General features: G+C 51.3%; 10 protein-coding genes across 10 annotated transcripts; 4 read left to right on the top strand and 6 right to left on the bottom strand.

Moving 5' to 3' along the window:
- Positions 1-321: 321 nt before the first annotated feature.
- Positions 322-1,467, bottom strand: BJX68DRAFT_234097 (SelT/SelW/SelH family protein). Its single transcript, XM_071039702.1, has 3 exons — positions 1,038-1,467; positions 731-914; positions 322-639 (listed from the first exon to the last, which is right to left on the bottom strand). Exons 1-3 carry the CDS (start codon positions 1,203-1,205, stop codon positions 455-457), a joined length of 537 nt encoding a protein of 178 aa, XP_070900786.1. The 5' UTR covers positions 1,206-1,467; the 3' UTR covers positions 322-454.
- Positions 1,468-1,855: 388 nt separating this feature from the next.
- Positions 1,856-3,046, bottom strand: BJX68DRAFT_234103 (guanine nucleotide-binding protein subunit gamma). Its single transcript, XM_071039703.1, has 3 exons — positions 2,512-3,046; positions 2,387-2,444; positions 1,856-2,328 (listed from the first exon to the last, which is right to left on the bottom strand). Exons 1-3 carry the CDS (start codon positions 2,661-2,663, stop codon positions 2,266-2,268), a joined length of 273 nt encoding a protein of 90 aa, XP_070900787.1. The 5' UTR covers positions 2,664-3,046; the 3' UTR covers positions 1,856-2,265.
- A 1,152-nt stretch (positions 3,047-4,198) lies between these two features.
- tif32 (putative eukaryotic translation initiation factor 3 subunit EifCa) lies at positions 4,199-7,548 on the top strand (the record flags this gene model as incomplete). Its single annotated transcript, XM_071045222.1, has 4 exons — positions 4,199-4,240; positions 4,321-4,545; positions 4,612-6,986; positions 7,044-7,548. The coding sequence occupies 4 exons, from the start codon at positions 4,199-4,201 to the stop codon at positions 7,546-7,548; spliced, it is 3,147 nt and encodes a 1,048-aa protein (XP_070900788.1).
- Positions 7,549-7,978: 430 nt separating this feature from the next.
- Positions 7,979-10,248, bottom strand: BJX68DRAFT_52285 (uncharacterized protein). Its single transcript, XM_071049326.1, has 2 exons — positions 9,233-10,248; positions 7,979-9,184 (listed from the first exon to the last, which is right to left on the bottom strand). Exons 1-2 carry the CDS (start codon positions 9,922-9,924, stop codon positions 8,614-8,616), a joined length of 1,263 nt encoding a protein of 420 aa, XP_070900789.1. The 5' UTR covers positions 9,925-10,248; the 3' UTR covers positions 7,979-8,613.
- Positions 10,239-11,348, top strand: BJX68DRAFT_234108 (peptide alpha-N-acetyltransferase complex B subunit NAT3). Its single transcript, XM_071039704.1, has 3 exons — positions 10,239-10,612; positions 10,696-10,927; positions 11,014-11,348. The coding sequence occupies exons 1-3, from the start codon at positions 10,444-10,446 to the stop codon at positions 11,183-11,185; spliced, it is 573 nt and encodes a 190-aa protein (XP_070900790.1). The 5' UTR covers positions 10,239-10,443; the 3' UTR covers positions 11,186-11,348.
- Positions 11,349-11,353: 5 nt separating this feature from the next.
- On the bottom strand, positions 11,354-13,567 carry BJX68DRAFT_52283 (MCT family MFS transporter). Its single transcript, XM_071049325.1, has 2 exons — positions 12,730-13,567; positions 11,354-12,668 (listed from the first exon to the last, which is right to left on the bottom strand). The coding sequence occupies exons 1-2, from the start codon at positions 12,909-12,911 to the stop codon at positions 11,540-11,542; spliced, it is 1,311 nt and encodes a 436-aa protein (XP_070900791.1). The 5' UTR covers positions 12,912-13,567; the 3' UTR covers positions 11,354-11,539.
- A 1,012-nt stretch (positions 13,568-14,579) lies between these two features.
- On the bottom strand, positions 14,580-15,300 carry BJX68DRAFT_265375 (DNA-directed RNA polymerase core subunit RPO26; the record flags this gene model as incomplete). Its single annotated transcript, XM_071045223.1, has 4 exons — positions 14,580-14,613; positions 14,667-14,786; positions 14,858-15,148; positions 15,266-15,300. The coding sequence occupies 4 exons, from the start codon at positions 15,298-15,300 to the stop codon at positions 14,580-14,582; spliced, it is 480 nt and encodes a 159-aa protein (XP_070900792.1).
- A 285-nt stretch (positions 15,301-15,585) lies between these two features.
- On the top strand, positions 15,586-17,592 carry BJX68DRAFT_52506 (C2H2-type zinc finger protein). The gene is made up of 2 exons (XM_071049330.1): positions 15,586-15,728; positions 15,789-17,592. Exons 1-2 carry the CDS (start codon positions 15,650-15,652, stop codon positions 17,411-17,413), a joined length of 1,704 nt encoding a protein of 567 aa, XP_070900793.1. The 5' UTR covers positions 15,586-15,649; the 3' UTR covers positions 17,414-17,592.
- Positions 17,593-18,793: 1,201 nt separating this feature from the next.
- On the bottom strand, positions 18,794-20,332 carry BJX68DRAFT_265377 (uncharacterized protein; the record flags this gene model as incomplete). The annotated part of the gene is made up of 3 exons (XM_071045224.1): positions 18,794-18,869; positions 18,933-19,695; positions 19,747-20,332. The coding sequence occupies 3 exons, from the start codon at positions 20,330-20,332 to the stop codon at positions 18,794-18,796; spliced, it is 1,425 nt and encodes a 474-aa protein (XP_070900794.1).
- Positions 20,333-22,443: 2,111 nt separating this feature from the next.
- Positions 22,444-23,750, top strand: BJX68DRAFT_234116 (aldo/keto reductase family protein). Its single transcript, XM_071039705.1, has 3 exons — positions 22,444-22,660; positions 22,734-23,139; positions 23,191-23,750. Exons 1-3 carry the CDS (start codon positions 22,534-22,536, stop codon positions 23,648-23,650), a joined length of 993 nt encoding a protein of 330 aa, XP_070900795.1. The 5' UTR covers positions 22,444-22,533; the 3' UTR covers positions 23,651-23,750.
- The last annotated feature ends 2,143 nt before the right edge of the window (positions 23,751-25,893 follow it).

Here is a 25,893-nt window from a genome sequence, read left to right on the forward strand (position 1 = left end):
AGTAGTTATATGCTGGTCTTTTTTCCTATGCAAGATGGCGGCTGGCGCTGATATTAGGGGATGTGGGAGGCAGTTTGTTCATCTTTGCTTCATTTCGTTCCATTTCTTCTTTTGAACCTCATTTTTTATACAACTTTCTACTACGGGGCTTCGTTATGATTATAGGGGCAACTTAGAGTCGGGGCGTGTGGATTGGCGTTTTTCTATTTTCTCAGTTGAGATGGTCTCTGGCTCTGACCGGCCGGACTGTATGTTTATTTATTTTATTCTTCGTGTAGCAAATGCTGCGCTCCATTCTGCCTTGCATTCGCCATTCATCGTCATTGTAATTGCCATTTCCAGATATCTATCCACTCGTACTATATCTGTTCAATATCACATGATTCAATTGAAGACCATGGATGGTCTCCTCCTTATCTATACATTGATTTCGTTCGAGACGTGAGCGGTACCCTTACCGACAGTCTTCGCAGGTCTTGTCTACTGGAGCCGTCGTCTGTGCGGAAGGTGTAGGAGCAGCAGCAGTCTTGGGAGCAGAGGTAGCGACAGTAGACCCCTTCCTCAACGCCCGATCCGTATGCCCCAGATCCCTCGACGGATCAATCACATTCCTAACAAGGGACTTGAGCACTTTCACCTCTAGAACCCGGTTAATACACACACATCAAAATCCATAGCGACCCCGCTTCGGGATCAAGACCCCCAACCTCAGAGAGAAGAAGATACACACCAGGAAACCCGCCATCCCTCTTTCGATCCCAGAGAACCTCCCCCTCCTCACCCTCACCACTGGGTAAAGTCGAAGATGTCCAAGCAGATGGGAAAATCGTAACCCGGAAAACACCCCCCGTCCTCGGCACCAGCGCGATCTCGCCAATATCAGTGCTGAATGTGGAGAGGAGTTCTTGGGCGAACTTTGCTCCATTAGATGTGTTAGCCTAGCGGAGCACTATTGTGTCGCATATCAGGAAGTGAAGTGGAGAGAGACGCATAGTTATATATATGTATGAAGAACGGTAGGTGAAGGGGGGACGTACATAAGCAGCCCTGAGCATCCATTTACACTGCGTGCAGTATTGAATTGTTATCCTAGGTCCGGAAATGGATTCTTCGGGCGTTGGGGCTATTTCCCCTTGTGATGTTGGGGCTGGATTTGTTGATGATACTGGCGGGTGTGACTCGATGGGTGCGACTGGTTCCGTCATTTTCTCCCTCTTTTCTTCCCTTCCTTTCTTTTGAGATCTCCTCTGCCGGTTTTGGGTTTCAAGGCCCCGTATCAATAATTCCGCATGAGATACAAAAAGACGAATATAGTTACGAGCTTGGTGAGGTGTAGACTGGCTGGTTGGTTTGTGGTTGTCAAGGTGGGGTGACGATGGGGTCCATTGGATGAGGGGGATGATGTCAGCTGAGAGGGGAGTCGTTTTTGGCCTGTCGTGAGATATGTTGATCGAGGCTCTGCTATTTTGCCCGAGAGGGCACGGTGTGTGTACCTGAGGTATTATTATTCCGTTCATACTCCTCCCGAGTCTCTGCCGTTGACACGTATGTGCCACTACTGACTACTAGTACAGTGGGTGTGCGTACCTGCATTAGATGGTTTCTGTAGCCTCAGCCATGTAAGCTAGCAGCTATTATCAAGTAAACCCAGTGAATCTAATTTACAAAAAGCGGGCCGCAAACAAAATCAAGGATCAAGACGCTGGAATCAATCAACAGCCGCACCAGGTTGCAGGCTTGCTTGCTATACGTTTCGTTCTGGAACCCGTAGAACCCATCCACACCGTTCGACATTGAGAAAAGGAAATGAGAAGAAAAAGAAAAGCCAGCAAGATGGAGGGAAATTTCAACATGAAGAAGAAGAAGAAGAAGAAGAAGAGGAAGAAGGAGATTTTGAAGAGGGAATCGAAAATAGAAAATATCAGGGCTATCTTGCGGGACAAATAATCATCGACAGTAATTCCAACAGGTGAATGCGATATAACCGAAGTACGTGCAAGTCCAGCGCGCGCTTTTCGGTTGGCCATAGAAGCTTCGCAAGCGGCAATCGAGACGGCTGTCGGGTAGGTTGTTCGGGTTGATATAAGCCGTGAGAGGGGGGAGCGACGCGCTTTCGAAGGGAGCCAAAGAATCCGAAGGCACGGAATTAGAGAATAGAAGGTAGAGGTCGTAGCGATAGGAAATGCCAACTCGCGACAGTAGCGTGGTTTGGATTAGAAATCAGCCTGTCGGGATCGAGGGGATCGAAAAGTGTCATAACGGCCATTACATGACTGTGCAGCAACCTCCCTGTTGCTGAGGGGCGTATGGGTCTTCACGCTTGTCAACCTGCGATGGGAATTTAGCTGGGTGTGCTCTCGCTGTTCCTCCAGATACCAACACATACCTGTCCCCATACAGATGGTACCATAAAGTCACGGGTGTTGTTGCAGTAATTAATCAGCCTAGGAAAAGCAATGCGATCAGCGATCAGCGAGCTGCGACAACCAATTGTTTATAACCGAGACTTACGACATGGCCGCTTCTGACACCTTGACTCGGGGCCGGTCGAGATCCTCCTTCAGCCGAGCATTGAGCTCTGTCAACCGGCGATACTTGAGATCGGCCACACTCTGCTTCTTGTTTCTTGCATCCCCACCAGATCGGAGCTCGTAGGTAGGCATTTTTTTGCAGACGACGATGTATGATATTATGATCGGAGTTCGATTATACCTGGGTATGCGACCGTGCGGGAGAGAGGCGAGGTCGAGAGGGGGTTCCGAGTTGATTTTGCGCGTTCTGGGTGGACAAGAGTAGGGGGGAAGAGTTGGTCGGAGGGCGAAGGCGAGGCTGGGCGGGAAAAGGAGCCAGAGAGAGTGTTGACTGTGCGGTTGTGGAGGGAGGGATTTTGGCGTCAGAGAGGGAGCGAATGTGAGGTTGAATTGGGATACTGAAGGAGGAGAAGGAGGGAAGGTCAGAAGGAAAGCGACTAGAATCCGAAAAGAAGAATCGAAGGAAGATCAGGATGAAGAAAGCGAGCGACGAGTGAGCAGCGAGAGAAGCGACTCTGACCAGAGAGCCGGGAGTACGAACAGACCATGCGCAGCTATTATGAGAGGCCCGGGAGGGCGCCCCGTACGGTTACGCGCAATTACAGAGGGGGGTCAGCAATCAGGCAATATTTGGGGGCGCAGAGTAATAAACTCGGTACGGAGCATTCAAAAAGGAAATAAAATGGAGAACAACTTGCTCTAGGGTCTTAGCCAGAGTTAATTCCACCCCTGAATCAGACTCTCCTGCCCAAGCCGGCTCAAGTTCGGAAGGATGATACATATTCAACGGTCGACGATCGTATTTTCCCCTCTTCTGATAGACAGTTATTGAACAATAATATTAGCCCGCTAGTATATACACTTACTGTGCTTTAGCACCATCAATGATCCAACAAGTGCTATTGAACCGTTCTCTGATAGTACTCTGGAGCAAGGAAGGTACTGTGGGGTCCCCCGTCTTCCAGAGTTTACCGTACAGTGACCCGGCGTTTCATCCAACCCAGTATGGATCATTTCTCAATTGACCTCACCACTTCTCCGACAGATCTCAAGTTCTTGAGACGCATGTTGAATGGTGTTGAGATGAGAGACGCGCAGATGATATGTCGCTGGAGTTTCTTGCAGATCAATTGGATATGGACATGGTTCCGTCGTGGTCACAGAGGACCTCAGCCCGTAATTGTCGCGCAGAAAGCCTTTCTCAACAGCGCTTCTTCAGCACGGATTGCAGTCTGGCATACAAATCCCGCTGAAGAATAGAAGCACGGATACTCTTCACGGACACGGAGCCTGACAAGAGACGCCAGAATCTGGTTTCGTGAATAATGTCGCAGAATCCGGATTCTAGAGCTGGTCTTCATTGTTCTCTCACGTGATCGCATCGCTTAAGCCAAACTGGGAACTGAGCCAAACTGCGGTGGGTTGGGTTTTTTTCTGGCTCTCGCACAACCACCGACGCCTCCCCTCCCACCTGTCTTCGCCGACCGTCGCGTGGCAGCATTCATTTCAATAGGGACTTTTGGCTGTCGACTCTTGCTGCCCGCCTGTTGTGCGCAGTTTTGACTCGCTCTGCGCCTATCCCTTGTCGAGACTCGACTCAACGCTTGTGTGCACGCCGTGCCCTATACAAATAATCATCGTTTATCCCTCGCAACACATCGCCCACCATGCCGCCTCCACCGCATATCAAACCCGAAAATGTCCTGAAGGTAGGTCGTGAATTCGAGGTCGAGATGGAAAAGGGAAACATAAAATTTGGGGCGTGTACTAACGCAAAGCCTGCCTGCAGAGGGCTCAGGAACTTATCGCCGTGGGCCAGGCTCCGGCCGCCCTTAACGTCCTCCACGAACATGTCACCTCGAAACGGACGCGCAGCAGCCCGATCGCTTCCCTCGAACCGGTTATGCTTTTGTTTGTCGAGCTCTCCGTCGAACTCCGCAAAGGCAAGGCTGCCAAGGATGGCCTGTACCAGTACAAGAACATCGCCCAGAACACCAACGTTGGAACCATCGAGGTATGTTGGGAGCATGGCACCATAGATGCAGTGGTCGATGATGCTAATGGAAGTCTTTTTTCATAGGTCGTTCTGAAGAAGTTCATCGAACTCGCGGAGAAGAAAGTGACGGAAGCACAAGCCAAGGCGGACGAGATTCAATCGTCCCTAGAGTCCGCCGCTCCCTCATCAAATGTTGACGATCTCGAGGCCATCGAGACCCCCGAGACCATTCTCCTCGCTACCGTCTCTGGCGAACAGTCCCGCGACCGAACCGACCGTGCAGTTGTTACCCCGTGGCTCAAGTTCTTGTGGGAAACCTACCGTACAGTTCTCGAGATCTTGAAGAACAATGCCCGCCTGGAAGTCATGTACCAGACAACTGCCCTGCAGGCCTTCCAGTTTTGCCTAAAGTACACCCGCAAGACTGAGTTCCGCAGACTCTGCGAACTTCTCCGCAACCATGTTCAGAACGCCGCCAAGTATTCCGCCCAGATGCACGCGATCAACCTTAGTGATCCGGACACCCTTCAGCGCCACTTGGACACCCGTTTCCAGCAGCTGAATGTTGCCGTGGAACTTGAACTCTGGCAGGAGGCCTTCCGCAGCATTGAAGATATTCACACTCTTCTCAGCCTCAGCAAGCGCCCTGCGAAGAACGTCATGATGGCCAACTACTATGAGAAGCTGGCCCGTATCTTCCTTGTCAGCGAGAACTACCTCTTCCACGCTGCGGCTTGGAGCCGTTACTACAACTTGCTTCGCCAGTCCGCTGTCACCCTTGCCGCCAACCAGGGCAACAAGAAGGAACACCCGTCAGTTACCGAGGCTGAGATGACCAAGACCGCCTCCTTTGTGCTTCTTTCTGCTCTCTCCATTCCTGTGATCAGCACTTCTCGCTCCCGTGGCGCTTTGATCGATGTCGATGAGGTCCGCAAGAACAAGAACACCCGCCTTACCAATTTGCTTGGCATGGCCCAGGGTCCCACTCGTGCTGTTTTGTTCCGTGATGCTCTCAACAAGGGTCTCCTCAAGCGTGCTCGCCCTGAAATTCGCGACCTCTACAACATTCTCGAAGTTGACTTCCACCCTCTGTCCATCTGCAAGAAGGTCACTCCCATTCTCAAGCAGATTGGTGCCGACCCCGACATGGAGAAGTACGTCGTGCCTCTCCAGCAGGTCATTCTCACCCGTCTTTTCCAGCAGCTCTCGCAGGTTTACGAGTCTGTTGAGCTCAAATTCGTGTACGAGCTGGCTCAGTTCCCCGATCCTTTCCAGATCACCCCTGCCATGATCGAAAAGTTCATCATGAACGGCTGCAAGAAGGGTGACCTTGCCATCCGTGTGGACCACATCTCTGGTGTTCTCACATTCGACACCGATGTGTTCTCCTCTGCCAAGGCTCTTCACTCCGGAAGCGCTGCTGGTTCTGCGGAGAGCGAGCTGGGCTCCGTGCAGCGTCTGCAAAACACCCCTGCTGAGATCGCCCGTCTGCAGCTCACCCGCCTGGCCAAGACTCTGCACATCTCATGCATGTATGTCGACCCTTCATACGCAGAGGCCCGTCTCCAGGCCAAGCAGACTGCTCTCGCACGCGCCGAGGCCGGTGCTGCCAAGGAGCACGAGGAGACTCTCGAGCGCCGCGTCGTCATCGAGAAGAAGAAGGAAGCTGCCACAGACGCTCTCCAGCGCAAGCAGCGCGAGGAGGAAACCCGGAAGCGTCTCCGCACCCAGCAGATCCAGGAGGCTGAGAAGCAGCGTCTTGCTGAGGAGCAGCGCGAGCGTGAGAAGAAGCGCATCAAGGACGAGCAGGAGAAGATCCGCCAGGCAGAGCTTAAGAAGCAGATTGAAGAACTGAAGAGTGGCGTCAAGGGTATTGATATCAGCGAGATTGACCTCGAGGATCTCGATGCCAACCGCCTCCGTGCTATGAAGCTCGCCCAGTTGGAGAAGGAGAAGAACGAACTCAATGACCGCATTCGCACCACTGGCAAGCGCATCGACCACTTGGAGCGTGCCTTCCGCCGGGAGGAATTGAAACACGTTCCGGAAGACTACGAGGCCCAGAAGAAGCGTGATATGGAACTGTACGAGCGCCAAAAGGCCGAGACTCTTGCTGAGGCCGAGGTCAAGCACAAGGAAGCTGTTGCTCTCAAGCATCGCCTTAGCCGTCTGGTTCCCCAGTTCAGCAACTTCCGCAAGGATGTCTCAGAGAAGCGTCACGAGGAATTTGAGAAGCGCCGCAAGGCCGCCGAGAGAGACTTCGAGGCCAAGAAGAAGCAGCGCATCAAGGAAGTACAGGAACGCCGTCGCCGTGAGAGAATTGAGCGCGAGAACGCCGAGCGTGCCCGCAGGGAGGAAGAGGAACGCGCTGCTCGCGAGGAGGAAGAGAGAGTCGCCAGAGAGGAGGAACGCCGCCGCGCCCTCGCCGAGGAGAAGGCTAAGCGCGAGGAGGAGAGGAAGTTAGTACCCCTAAATCTCTCTAGCTCCGATTATTCACCTACTGACCCACTACCCAGGAAACTCGACGAGATGGCTGCCAAGCAGAAGCAGCGCGAAGAAGAAGCCGAGGCCCGCCGCCTCGCCAAACGAACAGGCGCCCCAGAACCCGCTCCTCGCGCTGCAGAGCCTGAACGTACCGCTCCCCGTCTCAACCTTGCTCCTCGCACTGGTGGTGGTGCTTCTAGCTGGAGAGAGCGTGCAGCTGCCAAAGAAGCTGCTGCTGCCTCTGGCGCTCCCGTCTCCGCCCCCGCCGCCCCCGAAGCTTCCGCTCCCCCCGCAGCTGCTGCTCCAAGAGAAGAACCCCAGCCTCTGCGCAAGACCGGCGGCTACGTCCCCCCTCATATGCGTGGCTCCTCCGGTGCTGCCCCTGCTGCGCCTCCTGCCGACCGCTACGTTCCCCCCTCGCGCTCCTCCCAACCCCCCTCTCGCACAGAAACGCCGCAGTCCTCGTCCGACAAGCCTGAAGAACCCAAGAGCAGCGGCGGCAAGTGGGTACCCAGATGGAGGCAACAGCAGCAGTAAGGTAGACACCATCAGTATCCGACCTAGCTCCTGTTCTCTATCAAAAGTTTCCTGTATCTGAAAGAACAAATGGGCGTGTGAAATCTATTCTCTTCTTTTGTCTTCTTCCATTTCCATACCCATCTACCTCTCCATGCATCACCCTCTATCTTCCTCATGCTATGAACCTCTCTCTCTCTCTCTCTTCGCATTGTTCTTCTATCTATCCATCTTTCTATACAGTTCACCCTTCCCTCTACCTCTTTTTGCTACGACACGCATGAGCCATGGGTCACGAGCCAGGGCAGGCTGTACAGATGAGTTGTTTTTAGCTAGTGTCTCTGCCTGGGTAGTTCGGCCCCTCATCTCATGACACGATGGTTTCTTGTTTGAAATGCATTATGTCTCTCTTGTCATAAATGAACTTGATCTACTTCGTTACTTTCAGTTTTCTCTTCTATCTCATCATGCTTGGTAGGTTACAACGGCAGTACAGTAGTTGGTTTATTAATGCGAAGTCACCCGAACATGTGGTATATGGATAGGCATGATATGACAAGAGGTATATCTCTATCCAGATAGAACTTTTGTCAGAGTCCTAAGGATCCTCCGTAATCTGCACCATCAATTCCTCATTTATTTCATGACACCAATTGGACCCAACTAAATCGTAGCAAGAGAAATGTACCTGATACGTCTGTCTGTATGTTTTTCTAGCTCGACCCGCGAACAAAGATACCAAATAAACCCGGAGGAACACTAGGTAGACAAGAGCAAAAAAAAAAGTGCAAAATCGCAGTCTAATGATATGAGATACCAGTGGAGGTACGGAATAGGAGACGTCAGAGATCGACACATTCACACGGAAGTATGCAAGTGTCTGTGAGAATGAAAGATGGCAAAAAGAAAGGAAAGTCACAGCCAGATAACAAATCTATATACGAGAAGGAAATGTAATAAAAGAAAGCGAGTATGGGGGTATGGGTGATGGAGAGAACATGAATGATAAATGGCCCATAGATATTTTCGTGAAACGCCAGACAGGAAATAGGCGCGCGGAACGGAGCCGTGGAAGAGAGAGCCAGATTAAGCAGCAACGGCTTCTGAACCGACAGCAGCACCAAAGAGCTTCTCCCTCCACTCTCCGCAGAAAGCCTCGAAGCCGTCCACGACATCTCGGCACTCGCGCCCTGCTTCGCGGTCCTGTAACCGACGATCCCAGTCGCCCTTCTCTATCCAGCGGTGTCCCTCTTCGCGGCTTTCTTCTTCGCGGCGGAGCTCGGCAACGAGTTCTCGTGCGGAGCGCAGTCGCCGCGATGCGGTTGCGGTAAGTTGTCGGGATTCGTAGAGTGTGTCGCTCAAGCTGCGGAGAGACATGGTGATGTCGGAGGTTTGTGAGATGAGGGTTTGAAGGGAGGTGAGAGGGTTAGAGGCGGATTGTGAGGGAGTACTTGGTCGCGAGGAGTGGTGTTGTTGGTCTGGGAAAGGGTAAGGGAGGCTTGGTAGGAGGCCCTCGTCGATGAGGGGAATAAGAGCGTCGATAGCTTCCTCGGAGAGGAGAGGGTATGGCGCGAAGAGAAGAGGGTGGGTGAGGTTTTGAAGGGTCCGTGTTTGGTGAGTTAGATGCGATGTGATGGAGGAATGCGCGGTGATGAGCCTGTCAAGGTCAGTATACTGCATGCTTTTGTGAAGTGGGCAAACGAACCTCATAGCGTTGTTCTCAATCCCACTCTGCCCCCCGAGATCTTGCAGCGCCAAAACCGCACGGTCAATGACATGGTCACTTTCACTTCCATTGTTTTCCAGACCTCGCCGAGCGAGACTCTCAATCTCCGCCATCTGGTTCTCAAGCCCCGGAGACATATCGGCGGCCTCCTCAAAATCCGAATCATTCCCATAGTCAGAGCCATCATATTGCGACTCGTGCCTCCGGTGCCGATTCGTACCATTTCTTAACCTCGGCCGGGGCGGCTGTAGCGAATCGCGGTCTGATAAATAACCAGGCGAAGGTGTTCTCGTCGTCATGCGTTCGAGCGGTTGCGAATCCGATGGGGCGGCGTCCTGCCCCGATGCATATCCATAACCACCGTCGTCTTCCTCCCACGCGTCCGCTAATTCGTCTGCGAGGTTTCCCAGCCCTCCACCCCCTTCTGCTGCTGCTCCAAAGTCGCCCGAAATCCTCGCGGACCCGTTCATGCTCTGCGCGTAATGTTGTCGGGGGGTAACAGGGGATGGCGGGGCGGATAGGCGAGGGCTGCGAGGGGATCTGGGAGAGCTGTGGGAGTAGCCATTGGGCGCGAAAGTCACTGGCGACATGGGATCTATATCGGCGTTTGATGAGCGACTCCGACTGTAGCGGTGAGAAAGTCGTAAGGGTGAGGGTGGACTGGACGGCATGTTGCAGGGGTTGAGAAGATCCGAACGAGTGGCTTCCGACCAAGTCAACTCCGATCGACTTGGGACTCGTTGCAAATATGTCGCGGTATCTCGTCCTCTTCCTCTGCCCGCAAATGGACGCGTTATGAGAAGTAAACTGGCTGAAAGGCGAGCGGAGTCGTAAAATTGGGGAATGGAGATCGTGATTGACAGGGGTTGGGCAGGCGGCGGAGTTGCAAACAGCGGAGATCACGGCATTACTAAGGGTCAAACAAGGCCATGAGACAATCAAAGGAGAGTGAAAGTCACACCGGTATCAAAGCAAAGCCTGTGTCTAGGACGATGAATGAACATAGAAGAGAAGAAAGCCGTTGGGCTGGCTTGAGTTAACCTGAGCCCTGAATTCCCGTGACCGCCAGGAGCCCCAAACGAGAGCGTCCCGCGCTGCTCAACTTTCTCCCCGCTTTGGAGCTGCTCGTGCCCAAGACATTTTCTTTACCTTTATTACCCTCAATTAATCATCCCAAGTCATTCGCAACAATGAGTTCAATCCGCCGAATGTCCCCGACGGACCTCCTGTCTTTGAATCTCACGAACCTCGACCCCCTCACCGAGAACTATGACCTGGGCTTCTACCTCAATTACATGATGCGATGGCCCTCGCTCTTTAGCAGCGTCAAGGACCGCAAAGAGGGAATTGTCGGATACAGTACGTGAACTTCCCTCGGAATACACTATCATCCTCCATTCGAAACCAATTACCTCGGGTAACCACTGACTACTTCATCCCAGTCATGGGCAAGCTCGAAGAACAGCACCCCTCCATGCGCCATTCAGAACACTATACCCCATGGCACGGCCACATCACAGTTCTAACCGTTGCGCCGGCCTGGCGCCGCCTCGGCCACGCCCGCCGACTCACCGAGCGTCTCGAGCAAGGGTCCGATATCAACAATGCGTGGTTCGTGGATTTGTATGTGCGGGCGGGGAATAAGATAGCGGTGGATATGTACAAGGGAATGGGGTGCGTTATCTTCTTCTACTTACCAATAACTTTTTTGCGGTTGCTTCCCGCGAGCGACGGTGCTAACGGTGTGATCAATGTTCCAGGTACTCGGTCTTTCGGCGAGTCGTCAATTACTACAGCGATGACCCGACGGGAATGTCGGAATCTGGAGAGGATGCGTTTGATATGCGCAAGCCGTGCAGTCGGGATAAGAAGCTGGAGCATATAAGAGAGAATGGGGAGAATTTCCCGGTAAGTCCGACGGATGTTTCTTGAGGTAATTGTGGTTTTGGGTGAATGTGCGTTTGCGTTATGGGTGTTTGGAGTTGGGATAACGCCCTGGAGTTACAGCGGCCTAGATTGCGTTGTGCTATCCTTGATCTCTTCTAGGAGAGGATGTTTAGACTAGATACATCAACGATGAAAATATGAGATGTACAAATATATATGCATTAAACGCTACGTCCCTTCTATATTCAATGCCCATTTGCGCCGTAAATGCACTTTCACCAAACAGATGCAGTTTTTTGTCATACCGCGGTGTCCATGAGTGGGATATAGAATATCCTTTTCGCTGCTAGAGACACAACGCCAAGGGTTTCTGCAAGGAGCAGTCAGACAAACGTCAGCTCAGGCTCGAACCGCGACCTTGAGACCCGTGCGAGAAAGCCGAACGCCCAAAAAGATGGCAACTGATACTGTCAAGGCGCAGGCCGTGAACAGCTGAACCCCAAGATACTTGTGCGAGTCGCTCAAGATAGCACCTCCAATCGGGGTTCCAATCAACAATCCCACAGATGTAATCGCAAACACCATGCCCATCCGCGTGCCGAGTTCGCGCATGTCCTTGGTTAATGAAGCCATTACCACGGGAGGGAGGGAGACGAAACCGCCGGAGAAGACGCCGTATAAGACAGAGAGGATGATTATTCCGGGGACGGTATGGACGCCAATCCAGACGTAGGAAAGGATGGCGGTGATGGCCGAGGCGGGTATGAGCATGTTCAGCGGGCCGGTATGATCGGCGATGAAGTTGGGCAAGATTCGACCAAAGGTAGATCCTGCGTTTAACATTGAAAGCAAGTAGAAGCCGAGGTTGTCGTCGACGATGCCGGTTTCGATGGCGTAGGACTGGACGTAAAAGAGGAAGTTGTAAAAACCTAAAAAGCCCATGAACATGCCAATGGAGAAGAGCACGAAGATGGGCTCTTTGAAAGCTCCGAGCTGAATCAACTTGCGCTTCTCCGTAGGTACGAAACGCATGCGCATGACTGCAAAGGAGATTAAGCATGTTCCAAGGGCAAGGAATCCTATTGCTCGAGTTGCCCAAGGGAAGCCGATCTTCTTCTGCAGCTCGTTGAACATGATCGGATATATGACACCGCCAATGCTACTTCCTGTGGCGGCAATTCCGTTGGCGAGACCTCTGCGCTGTCGGAAATATTGAGGCAAGATAGCAATCGCTGGAACGAAGAGGCAGCCACAGGCTAATCCAATGCAGATACCTTGAGCTAGAATAAAATGCCAAAACTGAGATGATAGGCTGGTCATCATCAATCCGAAAGGAAGCATGAAAGTTCCGAAACCAAGAAGAGCGCGAAAATATCCAGCGTCGAATAATGGACCGGTCACAACGCCGAAGAGCATGAGAAGGAAGGACTGCAACGAACCGACCCAGGCTATTGTTGACGAGGACATGTCGGACAGGAGAGTTTGTTCATAGTATGTCTGGTAAACACCCCATGTATTTACCACACCCCTATACGTATGGTCAGTCAAGTATGTCAATGGATCAAAAGAGGATCTAAGATGGGACGCACCATGAGTTGAAGAAGAGGAAGAACGAGCCAAAGACCTGCAGCCATGCTGTAAGGCCAGTATCAAAGGTCGGTTCGGGAACTTTCTCGACGGTTTGAGCTGGCGGAGGCGTGGTTTTCTCAACATCTTGACCATCGGCTGATGCTGCCTCAGATCGTTCTACCGTGTCAACATCCATACCCATTTCCAGACGTCAGCTGCGTTGAGGGGCCTGAAGTGAGAAAGCCGAGCTCTATCTACAGCGCTCCTGTCTGATGAATGGAGAATGCGCTATCAAGAGACAAGCCACAGCATGTAGAGGAAAAGCCTGGGAAAACCTGGAACAAATGAAAGAAGCCGAGCAGGTCCTCATGGAGACGCCTCAAAATTTATAGTTGAAAGGATTTCTCTTTCAATTTACGCAAGCAATCCTTATCCTTGGGTTGCGCGGGGCGCACTAAGCCGCTAAGCTTGGGAATAAGAGCAACGGCAAAGCTCAGTAGCCGGGGTGGCCCACATGATAGAGCCTGATTTGCCTCTGGATTCCATATTGAAGCGAAAATTTGGAACCAGGGACTGGTCCATTCGCTGTTCGGAATACTGTCTCTGCTCCGTATAGAAGCCACTCAACCGGTGGATATTCAATCATATCTGACCAGCAGCACCGGCCTGGGAGTATGAGGGTCTGATCCTACGGCATTGCTCTGATGTGGAAGAGCCGTAACCGTCAGGAGGCGTCATGGTTTCATGAGCCATTCTCGCTAAACTCGCTAATACGTTCCTGAGACAGCATAAGAGCTCTGGACCAACAGTTGATGTGATGGTTTGGACGCAAAGATTGGTGGAAGACGAAAAAGAGTGCGGTCACTGGAGTGGATTCGGGCCTGGCGTGCCGACTTATCCAGCGGGGAAAAAGGAATCAGAAGCTTACCCGATTACAGCCTAGGCCTGAGGTTGAAGTCGGCTTGAAGCGTAATTCCATGATATGTAACAGCTGTCGCAAGCTACTTCTCTGTGGGCTTTTCGCTAGAAGCGCATTATCGGAAAGAGTTCGCGAAGCTTGAACAGTGTTGATGCATGGGAACAAGTTCAAAGCTTTCGGAGAAGCGTCGGAGATGAAGATCGGTGGCGTTAACTCCGATCCCGAACTACAAGTCATGTGACCTGGATATAGATCCATAGGCTATGGTGTTTACATTCAGATTATCAAGCAAATGGGAACCTCGAATACGGAGACGAGAGGATGATTCTAGGGTCAGACATCTAGCGCATTTCTTGGGACAAAAACGTATGATATGTCTTCGCAACGGTTGTGTTGAGACAGGAATACACCCAGTATAACCTACGAATACGCATACGCATGTCCATACATAGCATCTGGGACTAGCGCGAGAGGTCTAAGTGATTTAAACAAGAGATTGCAGCAGTCCGTGCATATTCTAGAAGCTGGGTTTGACCCGATTGTTTGATCTATCAAGCTAGTATTGGAGCTCTGCATCGCGCCATAAAGACGAAAATGTCCGTGTTTCTAGGCTACTTTGGTAGACCAGCCCAAGAACGATTGAGAGATATCAAGTTATGACAGGTCAATCGTTAATCAGAATCTAATATAGAAAGCTCTCTCGAGTTAGGAATGCTACCTGGGTTACAGGATAGCGGAGTCAACATCAAACTTTCTCTTTTGGATTTTTTTGGCGTCCAAATATTCACTGCAATACTGACATCTTTTTGGTATTTTCCCTTTGCAGGGCCCGGCTCGCAAGCCGGTGCCCATGCTATTCCTGAACTCCAAACGCTATGCGGGAACTCGAAGAGTTCGACCAGAAGAAAAGAAATAGAAAGCCCATTGTAAGATACAAACTCATCATTAGATTTATAGCAGTTCCTCGCACGTCCAGTCCTCGTAGCTGATGCATAGTTTTAGCTTCGGTCCATTCGAGAAATATGGTGAAACGCTTACGTTCCGTCCGGCAGATACCTCCTCACAATGAGAGGGATCTTCTTTTGGGCTAGCTCCTTGAGAGCGATTTGCAAAGGATCCGTCTCCCCTTCCAGGTCCACAAGCACCGGCGCGTTCAGACTGCGACAACGTCAATACAAGTTCAATCGAACTCTCCATTTGTGCTCAAGTCAAGCCCTGGAGGCACTAACCTGATCTGCAAAGCTCTTGTGCCGAGAACACGGGCCCTCTCATACTTGGTCATGTATGGGGTTGTCGTGCGCTGGTCATTGGGAATCTTCTTGGCTCGTGCCTGTTCGACCACCTTGCCCGCATACCCTGCGTTTGGGTCGCCCGAAACCACAACACGATCTCCGTTCACGGCAGGCGCATACGAGCCGTCTTCGTATCCATCGGCGCCACCTTCGCCTTCAACGTCTTCCGGGTCGAGGAAATCTTCGGGCTCATTATCGTCGTAGTTCTGCTCGGGCTCGTAGTCGTAGCTGTGGTGGAGACAATGTTAGAACACTCGGATTTCCTCAGTGACTAGCAAGATCAAGACATAAAGTCCAGCCATTGACGTATTGGGAGGGTTCGGTCGCAAGGTATGGTGTTCTCACTTTTCCTCAGCTTCGTGGTCGCCGTAGTCAGACATTGTGGCGGGGTTAGGGAGGGTGAATGTGACAAATCGAAAGACCAAAGGACAGGCGAGAATGAAGGTCACTGAGCGCTCTATCTCAGGACTTGGTGGATGGAGCGACAGACCAGGCGGCAGGGGTGCTTTGTTGAATTCTTCATTGTCGCGACACCAAAAGGGCGGCGGAAAAGTTCCTGATGCCGCTAACTCGTTTGGGCATAGCCGCTCTCACCGCCTATCGGCAAAATCTTGACCTCTCAAGAAATTTATCCAAATCATCGGATTCTCGTTCATCGAGTATCTGGTGTTTCTTGTCCTGTACATGTCGATCAACATATGAGGGAGGTGCCCGTATGCTTGCTTAAGCATGGGTCAAAAAAGAAAAGCGTCCGGGGGTTATCCAAGCCCTAAACGACTACAAAAACATTTAGCCCTGGACTCCACTGGTAAAGCTTCGTCGCAATTTCAAAGGCAGGCCCAAAGCTAATCGCTTTGCTCTCTACCAGATCCAATCCACGAGGAGGCACATTCCGACGTTGATTACTCCTTGCACGATGATGCCAGCGTCACCAGCGGAAGCCTCAATGATACCCCGGCCACACCAATTTCCACGACCTCGGTCAGATACCCATCGGAATTGAAAACTCACCGCTGTCCGTTCGAAGGCTGCGACAAAGCGTTTAATCGACCCGCACGATTACAGGAACACTTGCGCTCACACAATAATGAAAGGCTATTTAGCTGCACTTTCGACGGCTGTGACAAGACCTTCCTTCGAGCCTCGCACTTGAATCACCACGTCAAAAGCGCCCATACCGGAGTCCGAGACTATGTCTGTGATCGTCCGGGTTGTGGAAAGAGCTTCGTGACAGGCTCGCGGCTTCGACGGCATTTGGCTGCACATGATGGCCAGGACAAATACCGGTGCACCGGGTATCCACCTTGTAACGAGACCTTCCGCAAGCACTCGACACTCCAGAAGCATGTTCTGTCCGCTCATCTGAAACAAAAGCCCTTCCAATGCACACACAATGACCCAGAAACCGGTGAGAAATGCATAATGGCGTTTGAAACGGCGGGCCATCTGCGTACGCATGAAAGCAGAGTCCACTCGCAGAAGCGATTTAGCTGTGCGGAGTGTACTCAGCGCGCAGAAGAGGACCCGTCATTGATGGCCCCGCCTGTTACATTTCCCACATACTCCCTACTGCAGAGCCATATTCGAACTGCACACCCTCCACAATGTCCTAATTGTTCTGTGGCCTGCTCGACACCGCGTGAACTCCGCCGCCACTTGGAAGTTGCCCACGGAAACATCAGCCTCGAAGACCGCCGGATATTCCCCTGCACAGTACCCGGCTGCGACCGTAGCTTCACGAAAAAGGGAAACCTAACAGTGCACATCCGGACTGTCCACGAGGGAGAGAAGCGTTTCGTCTGCGGCGAGACAGACGTCTCCGCCTCAAAGCGAGTTACCGGCTGGTCCGGCGGCGGGTGCGGAAAGCGATATGGCAGCAAGCTCGCCCTCGAAGAACACATTCGCACAGCTCATCTGGGCTTCCAGAACTCCAAAGCTGAACGACGCCAGCGCCTCGGTCTCGCGAAGAAACGCCAAGAAAGCAGCAACCTCTCCGCGTTGGCTTCTTTGACAGGCGAAGGCTACGACGAGGAAACTGGCCGCCAAATTACATGCTTCGTCAACGCGTGTCCACACCGCTTCCACCGCAATTATGATCTTTGGGTCCATATGGGCAGCAAACATAATTACGCGGAGGATGACATCCGCGACTTATTTCTCCAGCGGGCTCTGCTCGGGGACGACCCTGAACCCGTCCCCGGCGATGTGTTTGGGATTTACGGCCTTGAATTCGATACCGGCACTCCTTCATGTGATCCTATGCCTGCAGAGACTCATACGGACCCAACCATGCTGCTGCCGGAGATTAGCACAGATTTCCCAACCTACCCTTCTCAAGCCACTACCGGGTACTATGACGCTGATCTTCTGATGCAAGAGGCCGCTCCTACGTCTACCTCTGCCTCCGTTGCCGACACCAAAATACCCAACCCCGAGGACATGATGATGATCGATCCGTTCCTAGACTACAGTATGAGCATGGTTAATTCGTAGCGTGCGCTTGCTTTCATATATCCTCTTAGCTTTGACTGAGTATGGCGTTTGCGTATATTCTCTGTTTCTGTTCTTTCTCTTTTCTAGCTGGATCATGTCTGCTCTTTTCAAATATTATCTAGGAACCGAAGACAAGTCTCACTAATCAGCCAACGAAGTAATGAACATGTCGAACATATGGTTTTCTCGTCGCGTACTAAATTACATATATCAACAAAGGAATTGCTACGAAATCTTCAAGTCTGGAGGAATCTAGATCCTTGGTTGGTGCGATGTAGACTATCGTATCTTAGGAGCGAAGCTCGGACATAGAGTGAGAAGTAGGAGGATCAGGGCAAGAGCACATACACAATCTCAGTCACAACCATCGTTTCCGTCGCCCCTCAGTCGAGGCCTCAAACCACCACAGCTCGGTCACGTCAGGGAAGCCCTCAACTGTGCAAGGTCAGGTCCAGAAGGTATGCAGGACTCGAACAGCTGAGACCAGTATGTATACACAGAGCCTACCTGTTATGACTCAACAGGGAAAGGGCCTATGAAGCAACTCACTCCATGGCACATGCCCAAGCCTAAACTTACCAGGTAATGGTAGGTAGATAACAAGTCAGTAAGAAATAGTGAAGGATGCTAAGGGAAGTGAGTCATGACCTGCATGGCGACATCAGCCTGTGTTTCAGTGCAAATGTAAGAAAAAGTCTATAAAGGCCCGGAACATTCTATAATGAAAAAAAAATTATCAGGGCTCTGCTTCACAAAGGCCAAACAAAAAAAAATCACAAAAAGAAGTGTAGACTGGAGATTATGGGACAGGCAGGTGTTTGTAGATAGTAGTATGTTTTGTTTGTCTTTTTGTCTTTTTGTCTTTTTGTCTTTTTGTCTTTTTGTCTTTTTGTCTTTTTGTCTTTTTGTCTTTTTCTTTTATAGTAACTGGGCAGATGCAGTGCAATGCGCTGAGATTCGACCCCCAGCTCGCCGCTCGGTTGACCGATTGCTCGCTCTTCGATTCTTCGAAGGCTACAAGGAGAGAAACCACGATTGAGTCGATGAGGTCTGCAACCCAAGGATCAACGGAGAGGGAGTGAGGGGAAAGTAAGGGAACGTAAACAGGAAAAAAAGAGAAAAAAGAAAGATCTCGTACCAACCGGCCAAAGCCGAAGTAAAAATCCTGTCTGTCTGAAGGTGATAGATATCTGGTCTAAGATTCCCAATGTAAGCTGAGTATCTTTTTTGCGTTTTTCATGAGTTTTTGGTATCGTCATTCATATGCTTCGTGACCGTGGTACTCGAGTAAATCGCACATGTAGTAAGACCTCGTTTCATTAGATCTTTTTTTTTCCCGAGTGATGAAAGTGTCGATCAAGCTGAGGAGGTATGGAACAGTTAGATGGTCTTGCTGCGAGAGCATGCGGGCTTCCTCTCGGGGGAAAGTGAGATAAAGTCGTACTCGTCAGATGTTCTGTGAAGAAAGTGATACAAGGGTTAGCTTGAACTGTAGAATGAATAAGATAGGAATGCTTACGCAGTCTCTGAAAGGCTCCCATCTGGAGTGCAAGGCAGGGAAGCCAAAGGTTCACGAACAGGAGCATGAACAACTAGCTGCATGTCTCCGTGGCCAGAGCGGCGGCGCGAAGGAGCCCTATGAAGGCGAAAGTTGGCAACATTGTGCTGGACAAACAGGGTCTTGTTATCGTAAAGCCCATCGGCAAGCCCGTAACTAGTTTTCCAAACGTCCTGGAAGTAGTCGACATTGCGGCTGGGGAAAGTACTGCTTTCCTGAGGGACACACAAGGATGGCGAGAACTGGGCTCCTCCGGTAGAGTATCTGTGGCGGGTAACACAATACAAAAACTTCAGGCGTTCGTCCTTCAGATCTGGCGACGGCTTGTCCAAGACAAACAGGCGGGCAATCTCACAGAACAGATGCACGGCTGCTAGACCCCGGGCAACACTGAGCCACAATGCAGTTTTGAGCATGAGATCGATGACTTCGTTGTCAACGCCGAATGCAGCCCAGCTTGCTAGATCTCCTTCGAGTGCTGGCTGTTCCGATAGGCGAGGCGTCTGGGGCGACTTGGGAGGCAGCCATCCAGACGCACGTGCCTTGGCAGGTTCGTTCTTAGAGACATGCTCTTTGTAGAAGCGGAAGAAGGAGGTGAGCTCTATGTCGGAGCCGCCGTAGCTGTCCCAGTACAAAGATGCCCTGCATGCGTCTAGGCGATGTTGTCTCAAGCTAAGCATGCTGTCTCGTTCGACCGAAACAGGAAGAGTGCTGTAGAATGTTTCTATGATGTGTTAGCCGTCAATTCAAGATCTTGGAGCCGCTCTCAACTTACTACCTACGCAGCTTGATTTGGTCATTGCCGCGCAAATATCGCTCTTGAAAGACTCGATCACACTGATTGATGCTTCGAGTTGGTCACAGGTCCAGGAGGCATCCGCACGTCTAGTGTTCATCCAGAAGATTGACTTTTTGGTTCCTTCACGAATGGGCTCTAGCAGTTGTCTCAGCATCTCCAGCTCGGTGCCAAAGAAGTTTTCATCGACGAGGTTCGTTTCGGTGGGAGAGACAAACTGATTGCCGTTATAGCAGCCAAGAAGCCAATGTTCCATGTCCAGTTGAATCCTCTGAAGGAGCTCAAAGCTCTGGAGCAAAAGCAGCAAAAAATGAGCGTAGGTGCCCGGGAAGAGGTTGGTTGCCAGCTTGGGAAGAGATGCGAGGACGACGCTGCGAAAGGAGCCGGGATCGAAGCCCTTGGTGAACTTGCCCATCAGGTCATCCAGCTTCTGGTTTTCAGCTTCGACAATTTGAGTGGCTTTCTCGTCGACTAGCGCATAAGGACTGCCCTGAGCATCGAACGGGATATCAACCGACTTGGTAGGGCCGTCTTCGGGCTCGGGAATAGTGGGAAGCACCTCCATAGTGGATGGTTGAAGCTCGAGGACGGTTCCACTTGAAGAATGCAGCAAAACAAGTGACAATACAGATAGGAGAAAACAAAAAGGAGTGACAGAACGAAAGGTTAAGTAGGTTACGAGTATGAGCCTCACAGAAGGCTCAGCCTCAAGACCTTGTTGTAATAGAGGTTAAGGGCTATGAAGGGTGAAAGAAGCATAACACAAAGTAGCAGAAGAGGAAAAAGAGGGAGAGGCTATGACTGGGAATAACAATGGCGTCAAAGAGCACATTTCAGGTGGATGGTGAAAGCAAACATTTCCATTGAATCGCCAGCAGCAACCTGGAAGGCTCACCACACCAACTCAGAACTCCCTCAATACCGGATTTGGAAGAATAGGACTCCCAGGCACGAAGTTTACTTCTGTCCCTCATTATTCGATATTGAATGATTATATCGGATGGAATATTAACCCTGCCCCCTCCACTGACTACCCTACCGTGATAGCCAAGCCAGACATCATACCCACCTCCGCAGAAACAGCACAGGCTGTCTTCCTTACCATTCCTTCATTGCTATTGAACCCTCAGTTGAAGGGTATTCCTCCATTTCTCAACCTATTTGGGCCAGGAATAAACCGCGGCCCTGTTAGCAATTCCAGAATAGCTTGTGAGCCTAACACTCCTCTCTCGACGTTACAACGTCCCTTCCTGGGTTCTCTGCGAGTCGATCATCCAATATCTGAGAAGATTTATGCTAGACGACGGAGGTGAGTTTGCGCTTGTTGACCTTTTACCATGCGAGTAATCTTGGTTTGCATTTCCATGCCCTGAGTTGTCGCAGCAATGTCCTAATGATTGGCGGAGAAGTTGATGAAATCTCGATTGCAGAGGCCCAGTTTTATCCCCGTTCCCTGAACTTAATCGTTTATACCCCAACATCGACAATCCATACTCCAGCCACCGGTTTGCTATTCCTTATGATCGAGATGCTAAAGAGCGAGAACGGTTCCCTGAAACACCGAAGATATATCGAAGCTGGATGCATCGGCCGACGCGGGGATACTAAAGCTTGCAGATATGACATCGACATTGCCCCTCCATAGATACATATCGTTTGTTATAAGCGTGATGATGCCGAAGTTCTAATTGGGTCCGGGAGTAGGAAAGGTCCTGAGGTCAATGAATCCGCCTAGGCCTAGCCTCCACGGTTCAAAGACCTTCTAGAACGAACCGTTGGCCCTGCTGGATCACAGAATCGGAGCCGGCTGTTGTGGCGACCGTCTTGGACAAACATGAACAGATTCCAGCCCTAGCAGGTGGTATTGTATCAAGCTTTGCTACAGCCCTGGAACGTTGTAAGACGTTAAACCACCGTTCCAACTCTTACACGTATGTCAAATTATGCTAATTTGCATCTGCAGTTGTGGCCCAAATATAACCTGGTATCCTTGGGTGTTCTAACGATTTTGTCTCTATCTCGGCGACGTTATACCCTTGCAAGCTTTGGTCCAACGCCAGCGAGTGCAATATGTCCCAAGGCATGAAGAGTCACTTTCAATAATGGTTCCTCGACGACGCAACTGGCGGGTTAGAGGTGCGAATGCTGGCCTTGCCCGATCGGTTCATGAACTTCCATCCTTTTCGTCGAAGGACTCTGTTTCTTTGAGACTCCATTGGCACTGCGCAATACACTTGGCCGCCTGGGTATTCGTACTTCGGTTTGCGGCCCTGACCCACGTGCACCATCTCCTCGGGCCCTGATTATGACCCGCTATCAGCCGACCCCGGGGGTAACCAGCGCGGAAGCCGGGCCACAGGGCCTGGTCCTGAAGGTCGAGCTGAAGCGGAGTGGGTAATAACCTGGCCGTGGGAACAACCAGTGGCCGGACACCTTATGCATCTGGAAGAGCCAAGAGGTGAACGTGGCGCTGATGGCTATTATCCGTACATAACAGCGGAACTCCGAAAGTACTAGGTCGATTTTAACCACTCCTGTGCTGAGATTCGCTGAAAATACAACGTTATCCTCTAAGGCCTTGCTCCGGGCGGCAGGGCTGACTTGGAGCTGACCCGGGGATAATGGACGGATTTTACAACAATTTGTACAACTCATTGCAACGTCCACTACTATAAAAGGACCTTCAGATTCGCCATATCGACAACTATTATCCATCATCTCAAATCCACTACGTCCGCTACTATTCAAATACATACCACTGTGAACATGCCTCAACTCGTTGGTAAAGAAGTCGGCCCCATCGGCCTAGGCCTGATGGGCCTCACTTGGCGCGCAACCCCTCCTTCCCAAGAACAAGCCTTTGCGACTCTCCGCGCCGCTATCGCTAACGGCTGTAAGTCTACTCCTTGCTCAATTTCTCCACATTGCATCCACAGTCAAGAGACCTGACAATAAAACGAATCTAGGCACCTCCTGGAATGGCGCCGAATTCTATGGTACCCCCGAATACAACAGTCTTGTCCTTTTAGAGCGGTATTTCGAAAAGTACCCCGAAGACGCGGACAAGGTTGTCCTCAGCATCAAGGGCGGAATGAACCCCGATACCCACCAGCTCGATGGCTCGCCTGAGAACACCCGACGCACGCTCGACAACTGCATCGCGCAGCTCAAGGGCCGCAAGAAGATTGACATGTTTGAGTTCGGGCGTCGCGATCCAAACGTACCCCTCGAGGTTACATTTGGTGTGGTTGAGCGCGAATATGTCCAGACGGGCAAGATTGGAGGTATTGCGCTGAGCGAGGTTCGCGCGGAGACGATTCACGAGGCCGTGAAATACACCAAGATCGTTGCGGCTGAGGTGGAGCTTTCCATGTATGTTCCTTTCAACTCGAACTTAATCTGTGCGCCTTATTGACTGATTAGGTTCACCCCCGATATCCTGAACAACGGCATCGCAGATGCCTGCGCGCAATACGGAATCCCGATCGTCGCTTACTCGCCCATGGGACGGGGCTTGTTGACAGGCCAATTCAAAAAACACGAGGACTTGCCCAAGGACTCACTGCTACTGCAATTCGGATTCCCGAGATTTCAGCAGGAAAACTTTGAGAAGAACTTGCAGCTGGTTAACAAAGTCGAGGAGATCGCCACGCAAAAAGGCTGCACTCCTGCGCAGTTGGCGATCGGGTGGACGATCGCGCTGTCGCGGAGATTGAACACCACCATTGTCCCAATTCCGGGAGCGTCGACGGCTGCAAGAGTTGAGGAGAATAGCAAGTTTGTTGAGGTCTCGGACGAGGAGTTGGCGCAGATTGATGAGGTTCTGAAGGGATTCACGACTGCGGGGGAGCGTTATCCTGCTGCCATCCAGACCAACACTTAGCTCACCTCATTAAGTGGTCAACAATTGCAACGCATTTACACGTCTGGTTTTTAGTTACTCGAATCTTGTTTAAACCTGCAATATAATTCTATCTCTCCTCTAAAAGCTTACAACAACCAGACACCCAAGCCCTGCGCAACAGATATAACAGAGTCCAGCGCTTTCTATAGTGAACCGGAATCGATCATCAACAAAATACACCTCGTAACCGCTCCATGTAGAATCGATGCGTTGGAGGGTCCACTTCGGAACTTCCCGCATCGGTGCTAACCCTAAGTCCGACCCGCAAGCCGCAAATCCTAGTAAGCATCAGCCACCAGCCTGAGGTCGCCCGATGGCGCAGAACTAATGTGAATATCCAGATCTAAGCCAAACAGAATAGGCTCGCAGACAAGCGGAGCTTAGGTACTGGTAATCAGGGACCGCCTACGTAAGACTCGTGGACGCACCTTCCTATCTTGAAGCAGAAAGGAACGGTTTCCAACCGCCATTCGTTCCTTCCTTCTATAATTGGCTGGCTGAGCAAGGGAAGGAGCACAAGCATGGGTCGTCTTTCCTTGTACGCCACATGATATTGAAAAGGAAGGTGCGATCCTGCCATGTACCTTCCTAGATCAGAATAGGAAGGAACCAGGGGCCAAGGTGCTGGACGTTCTTTCCCTCATAAGTGGTCAACTTATTAGGGAAGGAACGATCGCGGTGGCTCCTTCCTTCTATACCAAATCAAGTTGATACGGAAGGCGCGACCCTGCCATGCACTTTCCTATGATGGATTAGAAAGGGACGATGCACCGCCGAGGCCCAAGGTGCTCGTTTCTTCTTTGATAGTTTCTTAGTCAAACAGAAAAGAAGCGATCAATTCGGTTATCATAAGACATAGACCGAGTCTGTTTCTACTCACAAGCTAGGTGCGATATATCGTCGCGGCCAAAGCCAATAGAGATATCGCGAAGGGTCCTCAGAGATAATTCTATCATGGGGCCATAGTGGCTTGCAAGCCGCCCAACACTTGAATATCAGTGCGCTCTCTTCATATACTGATCCCTATGATTCTCCGCTCCTAAATCGACTCCGCTTAGCCAGTCTGCTAAGTTGTTTCCGAGTCTCCGATATGCATGGTTCTGGTAGATATTGGAGAGGCGCTACGGATTAGATCTCTCGCGTAAGCACTCGTTTTGATGGGGTATTATATCGTGCCCCAGACTACCCCGACTTCGAGATTGATAGGCGCATCAAAAATGGCCATGTGAACATGTAACACATTCAGGTTCGTCAAGGCGTCGGCCATTCTCTCACACACCACAAACCAGTTTTGATCAGTCCGTAGCTTGATGGGGCGTAGGGTAATTCTTCAGTTCAAATTGGATGATCAACGATCGAAGCCACCGGGTTTAGGACTTTAGGTGGGGGCTAGGCAGAGGCTAGAGTTCGGGCACAAGTGTACTACGGGCTTAGGGACCGCTGGAGATATCGCTGGTAGTATACGAGCAATCACAACAACATACTACAATATGCAGCGTGTGTAGAGCCTACAGATATATCTAAGGCACGCGATTGACGTCCAGTTGATTCGATATGATATCTATCGAGAACTTCTGAGACACCAGCAGACATGGCAACATGGCAGCTCTACACTTCCTCCACTCGCAGCTCTTCGTGACTCCGCCATTCCCAGCCCACGACTTTACAGGCCAAACAATCACCATAACCGGCGGGAACCGCGGTCTAGGCTATGAAGCCGCTCCGTCCCCTCGGTATCCAGCGGTCGAGCGGTAAAGGATACTCTTGAGAGAGATACAGGGCGACGCGGTGCAGTTGATTTATACGAGCTCGGCATGGCGAGCCATACCTCTGTGCAACTGTGACGGGGAGGAAGGCAGTTGATAGGATTGATGCCGTGTTGCTTAATGCTGGGATCTTCACTTAGGACTTCGTGCCCTAGGATGGGTACGAGAGTACACTGACTGTGAATGAGACTAATACGTTTCTGCTAGCGGCTCTGCTCGTGGCGGTTCTACGCTGGCCTGCGGAGGCCCATGGCATCCTTCCTCGTCTGAGCATCGTGGCGTCTGATCGCCATGTCATGAACAATCTGCCCGAGTGGAAGGAGGAGAATACGGCCCGGGTACTGAACGATCCGAAACGGGCAACGATGAGCCAGAGATATGTCTTCCGTACCCTTCAGTACCAATAAGGATGGCCTTGCTCCCACTGGTGTCGATTAGGTACCCCGTCTCCAAGCT

Source organism: Aspergillus pseudodeflectus, assembly GCF_044049435.1.
Source record: "Aspergillus pseudodeflectus strain CBS 756.74 chromosome Unknown BJX68scaffold_14, whole genome shotgun sequence".
Lineage (NCBI taxonomy): Eukaryota > Fungi > Ascomycota > Eurotiomycetes > Eurotiales > Aspergillaceae > Aspergillus > Aspergillus pseudodeflectus.